The sequence below is a fragment of the Ipomoea triloba genome, chromosome 14, assembly GCF_003576645.1.
Source record: "Ipomoea triloba cultivar NCNSP0323 chromosome 14, ASM357664v1".
Lineage (NCBI taxonomy): Eukaryota > Viridiplantae > Streptophyta > Magnoliopsida > Solanales > Convolvulaceae > Ipomoea > Ipomoea triloba.
Window position 1 is genome coordinate 22,165,986 of NC_044929.1, and position 8,219 is coordinate 22,174,204.

The 8,219-nt window shown below is 34.4% G+C and overlaps 2 protein-coding genes across 2 annotated transcripts; both read left to right on the forward strand.

The window, feature by feature from the left end:
- Positions 1-3,774: 3,774 nt before the first annotated feature.
- Positions 3,775-4,797, forward strand: LOC116004109 (leucine-rich repeat receptor-like serine/threonine-protein kinase BAM2). Its single transcript, XM_031244043.1, has one exon. It carries the CDS (start codon positions 3,775-3,777, stop codon positions 4,795-4,797), a length of 1,023 nt encoding a protein of 340 aa, XP_031099903.1.
- A 1,201-nt stretch (positions 4,798-5,998) lies between these two features.
- On the forward strand, positions 5,999-7,102 carry LOC116004110 (receptor-like protein Cf-9 homolog). Its single transcript, XM_031244044.1, has one exon. It carries the CDS (start codon positions 5,999-6,001, stop codon positions 7,100-7,102), a length of 1,104 nt encoding a protein of 367 aa, XP_031099904.1.
- The last annotated feature ends 1,117 nt before the right edge of the window (positions 7,103-8,219 follow it).

The window sequence follows — 8,219 nt, forward strand, 5'->3', positions numbered from 1 at the left end:
TATAGAAATCAATTGCTATTCTAGTTCATATGTATGGAAAATATATTTTTGTGTAGATATATAATAATTTTTTCATCTTGAAAAAAAATATAATATCACCGATTGTATTTACACATGATTGAAAATCTCTTTGTAGACAACATTGGTAGTGGTAACACAATCTTGTTCATCCTCGCTTAGAAATAATTAACACTTTCAGGTTGTGTGACTTAGGAGAAAGTCACGTACAATTGACCGTGATTAAAAATTAATTTTTTCAGCAATAACCCAACATGAGTTAGTGTTCGGCCCTGACTTTCATATCAGAAAGAGTGAGAGACATTCGAGGAATAAGAACTTTGGTTCTTCATTGTGTTCCATTAACTATTCTTGCTTTAACAATGTGATTTGCCAATCTTGTGATGATGAGTCACGTACCGTTATAAAGACTAAGAGAATGATCTATCTTTCGCAATAACATAATAGGTGCACCGACCTTTAATGTCAATGAATGATTAAGAAAATCATACAATCTCAAACTATTTAAGAATTTAAGAGTGTGTACTTCTAATAGATTTTCACTTTCTGGTTCTGCCTTACACAAAGAGTTACAACTTAAATATGTTCGTCCTTTTGAAATATTCATGTCGCACATGTACTAATTAATTTGATCAACGACATCTAAAGTCGGTGAGCGAATCATTGACATTCCAGTTGCGACTCATCAGGCGTGCCATATCTTGAGTTTGAAATTTTAAAAAATCACTTTTAATGTAATCAAAGCATTGAGTCATAACAATATCGAGGAATAAGGACAAAACTCAAAAACACGAAATAAAGAACCAATATTAACATTAGTTTTTCCAATTTCCATCACTCTCCCCTCCCTTCTTTTTAAAGTTAGTTTCCCTTTATTATTATTACCACCACCACAACCACCAAACCATGACACAACCACAACCACAACCACAACCACCACTACTACCACCACCGCCACCATCACCACCATCACCACCACCACTACCATCAACACCAATACCACCCCTACCACAACACTACTACCACCACCACCAATAGCACCACCACAAACACCATCACCACCCCCATCACTACAATCAACACCAACGCCACCACTAGGGGCGGAGGTACCTTATGGGGTAGGGGGCCCTAGCCTTCCAACCCCCACCCCACCCTTACCCCCACCTTAGAATATTTTAGTAAATATGTAGGTATATATTGATATAGTAGAGATAAAATACACTTTTGACCGCCCTCTAATTTTTTTTAAACAATCTATTATGTTTATATTAAGTGAACTCAAAATATATATATATATATATATATATATATATATATATTAAAGTTTAAATTCATTTAGATAGAAAGAAATAAATCAAATAATTAAACTATTAAAGTCACCATTATTTTCTTTTTATCTTATTTCTTTTATCAAGATTTCAATAATGGAGGACATCAAATCCATTTTATTTTAAAAATCTCCAAATTTGAGATATATGCTTTAGTTTTATTAGTTATGTTGATTAATTAATTAATGATTTATTGTGTGTTTTAATTATTTATTTACACTTGAAGATGTACATTTGCTTGTTTAAATAATTAGTGTTGAAATTGTCAAAAATTAATATTGATTGTTTAATTCGTGATATTGATTTTTGTTTTATCTCTCAAATTTTGAAATATTGTTAATTAGTAAAATAAATATCAATTAATTATGAAAAAATTGGTGACAAAATAATTGACAAAACTTTTTATTTGATAAAATTGACAATTTATATTTAAATAAATGTTATTATTATTATTATAAGATAAGATTTTGTGGTATGTGAAAAAATCTAAAGTAATGATCGACACTCGTGTCAATCGTACTCATATAATTATGTATTTCATACTTTATTATACAGAGTATAATTAGAAATCATTATCAATAATAATTACAATAATGTATGGTATATATAATAGTATAGTACGGTTAATTATAATGTTGACTAACACGGCAAATTTTCTCTAGTATATTGGCCCCCCAAACTCGAGTTTTCTGGCTGTGTCCCTGGCCACCACAACCACCACCACCACACCACAACCACAACCACTACCACATGACCACCACCGACACCACCATCACCACAACTACCACATATAATAATAATAATAATAATTATTATTATAACAAATAATATGTTCATTTTTCAGGAAAATGAACAAAATATAAAATATGTATAATTTCTTAACTTTCAGTCAAACAAAAAAATACTCCGTAGTTTTCTGATCTTCAGCCAAATTAAACACCAGAAAATAAAAATATTTTTTAGAAAATGAGTCATTTTTAGAAATCATTTTTCATATTTTCAATCGGACCCTAGGTGAATTTAGACTTCCATATATGTTTTGGGCTTATTTAATATATACATAGTAATTTTTTTTTTAAATGAAAGACCAAAATAGAATTTTTATTTCTAATATAATAATATATACATAAATATTTAATAAAATGTTTGGAGCGGATGACCAAGGCATACCTAGCTACCCACCTACATACCTCCGCCCCGCAAATTATACTGTGGACCATAGTTATGGCTGATACTACCGTTGTATTGAACGGATACTGCAGTTGTTTGAACTGATACTGTAGTTGTGTTGAAAGGGAACTGTAATTGTGCGGAACAGAGGTCGTTTCATCCGTTCAACACACTGCAGTATCAGTTCAACACAACTGCAATATCCGTTCAACACAACTGCAGTATCAGTTTAACACAACTGCAATTCCAGATGGATGAAACGGTCTTTGTTCCGCGCAACTGCAGCTCCCTTTCAACACAATATAATTACAGTATCAGTTCAATACAACTACAGTATCCGTTCAACATAATTGCAGTATCAGTTATGGTGTGGTATATCGACTACTCCGCCCCTACACATATGCAAATTGGACGGCTTCATGATATATGGATCCCTTACTTGGTTTGCCTACCTAAGTACCATTCCTAGTGTGGATTTTTTATTTTTTATTTTTTATTTTTTTGGGGTATGAAACATATTAGAGCATTCGATTATTAATTTTAAAAAGTCTTAATCATGTAGTTTGTACATTACACGTTTTAGTGTTTTACTCATGTACCTTTCATAATTATATAGCTAAACACCTAAACTTTGAACACAAGAAAAATTGTATGTTTTTTCTTCACCATGCGATATGCATGCGAGTCTTTTTCTTGAACTCTTTATGGTGTTTCATTTTTGATGTTTATTACTTATATGAAAAAATTTAATATTTAAAAAAAAATGTAATACTTTTACATCAAAATATAAAAATATTATATTTGTCATAAAAAGTATTAGGGTTTTTCTTATAAACAACAAACATTTTATCTCTGACATAGTATTACAATTGCAAGTATAAGTATTGCATTCGCATATTGACCCGACTTGTCTCGTGAATAAGGATCCATAAAAAGGGCCTCACACAAGTGTGACCCTGCTAGTATAGTATAAGTATTACATTTCTTCTTGATTCGACCTGCCTCATTAATAAATATCCGTGATCCTCACGCAAGTTTTTGACAGGAAATGGACATGTAGGGTAGTTACCTAATAAATTAAAGCTAATTAATTAATATAAAATTTCTAAAATAAAATGCAAAAATAGGTAAAAAAGTTATGGATCAATGTACCGATCAACCACGCAATGTACGTGGTTTCATCTATCTCCGGCATCTTTAAAAGGCTGCCTATCGATATCTTGGTATCATCTTCATCATACCAACAAAAGGAAAAAAAATGGGAAATTTTGGTTGGAATTATGCAGCGCTCATCTTTCTGGCGATGCCTTGTTTCTTTGCATTGGAGACGATAGCATCAACAACAACGGAAGCTGAAGCTCTTCTCAAATGGAAGAGCAGCCTGTCAGTGTTTGAAGGGTTTTCTTTTCCACTGGATTCATGGTCACTATCCAACCTAAGAAACATGTGTAATTGGACGGGTATTGTCTGCAATGCCGGTGGTGTAGCTATTGTTTCTGAGATCAATCTTCCTAATGCTCATCTCTGTGGTACTCTTCACCACCTCAATTTTACTTCTTTTCCAAGCCTCACTCGTTTCAACATCACTGGTAACTATTTCAATGGATCAATCCCTCCTGCCATCGCTGATTTGTCCGACTTGGTCTTCTTGGACTTGAGCAACAATGAGTTTGATGGAAAGATACCGCCACAGATTGGGAATTTGACGGAGCTTCAGCACCTCGACCTTAGTGTAAACTTCATTAGTGGAGTTATTCCTCACCAGATTGGGAACTTGAGGAGAGAGCTTGAGTACCTCGACCTTAATGGCAACGATCTGAGTGGAGTTATTCCTCATCAGATTGGAAACCTTCAAAAGGTATGGTTCCTAGACATTGGGCATAATAATCTGTTGTTAGATGCTTCTCACTGGTCCTCTAAAGTTAAGAGTTTTCCTATGCTCAGACATTTCAGTTTCGCTTCGGGTACATTGATATCGTTCCCTGATTTCATACTATATTCTCGCAACCTAACTTATCTTGATTTGAGTCTAACCTGTTTGAATGGATCAATTCCTGAGTCATTGTTTACAAACTTGAAGAAGCTTGAGTGTCTCCATCTTTCTTTCAATGAATTTTCTGAGCCTTTATCACCTAACATTAACAATCTGTCTAACCTTAAAGATCTTCGATTGTCAGGAAATCAATTCCAAGGTGAAATCCCATATTCCATAGGCCAACTCAAAAATCTTCCGGTCTTGGACATAGGCCAAACTCAAAAATCTTCCGGTCTTGGACATTAGCCAAACTCAAAAATCTTCCGGTCTTGGACATTAGCCAAACTCAAAAATCTTCCGGTCTTGGACATTAGCTACAATCTCTTGAATTCAAGTAATTAAGCATGTGCTCCATCTAGCTAAAAACCTAATAGTTGGAGCTCTTGAATTCAAGTAATTAAGCATGTGCTCCATCTAGCTAAAAACCTATATTGCTCACACGAGCTCTTGAATTCAAGTAATTAAGCATGTGCTCCATCTAGCTAAACGCCCCCTCAACGTGTGCGGTGGATTTCTCTTTTTGAGGAGATTCGAACTCATGATCTTTTGCATGGCTCTGATACCAAATTGAAGCATGTGTTCCACCCAACTAAAAGCCTAAGCTAATAGTTGGACTGCACATATTATATTTATGCTCACACAAGTATTCCTTCGTCACTGTCATCTTTGACCAAATTGTCTTATTTGGACTTATCATCTAATTTTATTTCCGGTAATATTTCACCCCATCTCATCTCAAATTGGACCGAGCTGACATTTTTGGGGCTTGAAAACAATTCTTTCAGTGGCAGTATTCCATCCGAAATTGGTTTGCTCACAAATCTTGAATACCTTTTCTTGTTCGGAAATAAGTTTCATGGTCTAATACCTCAAACAATTGGAAACCTTACCCGCCTCCAAAATCTTTTGCTTTCCGATAACAATTTGTCAGGAACACTTCCACCCCAAATAGGAAACTTGCAAAACTTGGATGAATTAGACTTATCCTACAACCACTTCTATGGTCCAATACCTCATACGATTGAAAACCTCACAAGCCTCACTATTCTTTCCCTTTCCACCAACAATTTTTTTGGAATACTTCCACCACAGATAGGAAATATGCAAGATTTGGAAGAGTTGCACTTGTCAAAAAACAACCTCTCTGGTCTAATACCCGAAACAATTGGAAACTTGCATCGTTTGACTATTCTCGACTTCCGAAACAACAGCTTCTTTGGTCCAATACCACAAGCAATCGGAAACCTCACTAGCCTCTCTGATCTAGTGCTTTCCAATAATAATCTCATTGGGAAGTTGCCACCACAAATAGGAAACTTATTGCATTTGAGTGTTCTAGACTTGCTAAGAAACAACTTTTATGGTCCAATACCTCAAATAATATTTGGAAACCTCACACAACTTGAAGTCCTACGCCTTTCTACAAACAATTTCAAATGGTACACTTATGTTTGATAGTGGAAATCCAACATCAAATCTTGTCTCTTCAACCATTTGCAATTTACGATCTCTCGCAGTTTTGGATTTGGCAAACAATTTGTTAACTGGGCTATTACCTCAATGTTTGGTAAGCAACTATCTGTTTGTGTTAGATTTGCACCAGAATCAATTTCATGGGCCAATCCCAACACAATTTAAAGTTTCCAACCCCTTGAAAAGACTTAATTTGTATGGTAACCAATTAGAGGGTGCAGTGCCACGATCTTTAATCAATTGCAAAGGGTTAGAAGTTCTTGTTCTTGGACACAACAATTTGAGTGGTACGTTTCCAATGTGGCTAAGAGTTCTTCCAAATCTAAAGGTTCTTAACTTGAGATTTAATCGGCTGTATGGATCCATCGGAAATAGGAGAATTAAAGGGCATTTGTTTCCTCAACTTCGTGTCTTTGACCTCTCTCATAATGGATTCACAGGGGAGTTACCCACATGGTTTTTCAAGAATTTTAAAGCCATGACAAATGTTGATGAAGATAAATCACAATTGTACCTTAGTTTTGAAAATACCGAAGTAGACATTTCCTCTCCCTTTTACATTGAAGATTCAATGATTGTGAGTTTAAAGGGGCAAGATCGTGAATTTGTAAGAGTACTTAAAATGTTTATTGTCATTGATCTCTCAAGCAATAAATTTGAAGGGCATATTCCAAATAGCATTGGAGAACTTCTTGCATTACGTGAATTAAATTTATCAAGTAACAAGTTCACTGGACACATCCCAATGTCTCTTGGAAATTTATCTATGTTGGAATCTTTAGACCTTTCTTTGAATCAAATTGGTGGAGTTATCCCTGAGCAATTGGCAAGAGTTACAACTCTGGAAGTGTTGAATCTCTCACATAATAAGCTTGTGGGATGCATACCTCAAGGCCTACAATTCAATACATTTGAAGCAAATTCATACCAAGGAAATGATGGTTTGAAAGGAAAGCCTTTGTCACAAAGTTGTGGGGACGGTGTGACACCACAACTTCCTGCACCAAAGGATTTTTACAAAGAAGATGATTCGAGTTTTTTGAGCGGGTGCACAATAAAAGTTGTGGCAATGGGGTAAAATTGTGGTATTCCTTTTGGATTATTCATGGGAAGTCTCATGCTCCTGACTGGAAAGCCAGAATTCATTGCAAGGTTTGTTGAAGAAGAAGCATACAAACTAGCAATGAAGGTCAAACGAAGAAAATCAAATACAAGAAGAAGAAGAAACTAGATAGCTTTGCATGTCAATGGTAAGTAATCCGGCCTGTTACAACTATGTATGTTACGTTTTTTGTTTGGTAAGGCATAATTAAGCAAGTCCAGATGCATGAACGAATAATTGGTGAAGTGTGTTTACTATCGATCTTTTGCAGCTCGATTCTCTCCAAATGACAAAGACTCAGAAAGAGGATGATGTTAAAGAAGCATTTTGGATTGTTGTTATATGATGGGTGTTGTTATATGTTAATCTGAGTTATACGATTTTGGTCTAATACCAAATGTTCCAAGCATGATGAATAATGTGTTTGTTAATGTCTTAGAGCTTTCTTTCTAAAATAGATTTATTATGGTTATGGGGAAAAAGATTATTACTTTCTGTCAATAGATTGTAACCTAGACAATTTGCTTCTGTCAATTGGATCTTGAAGCTGGATAATACAAGTGACCAATGATATGTCCATACCACGTACCATTTGTAAGATATTTATATAGTAAATGGTTGAATATATTTATTCAGACATGTTTACCGCAAGCATAAATAATATTTTGATGTTGTGGAGTTGAGAATATTATTTATATTTAGTAGAAATTTTATATTTTGATTGATCAAGATCGAATATGTTGGATATTTTTTCCAATTCTGAGAAGTTAGACCGAAAGGTCACTTTCTAGAAAGTCAAATTAATTTTTCGGATGTGGTATGAAGGAACACTTTCGGAAATTGGAATGATCCGATCGGAAGGAACCATTCCGAAAGGAACACTTTCGGAATGATCCGATTGGAAGGAACCAGTAAGAAGGAAAGCATGTAGTCTTTCGAAAGGATATGGGAAAAAAATTATTTCTGATGATAATGAGATATCGTAAATTCTTGATAAGTAACACAATAATTTAAATATTAAATTTAAATTATTGTAATCATTATGTGAATAATGATTGTGGAAGTTACACAAAACTTTCAGTAACGTACTTCC

Excerpts from the sequence above, each read along its gene's own strand:
- LOC116004109 (XM_031244043.1), top strand. The coding sequence starts at position 3,775 with ATGGGAAATTTTGGTTGGAATTATGCAGCGCTCATCTTTCTGGCGATG.
- LOC116004110 (XM_031244044.1), top strand. The coding sequence starts at position 5,999 with ATGTTTGATAGTGGAAATCCAACATCAAATCTTGTCTCTTCAACCATT.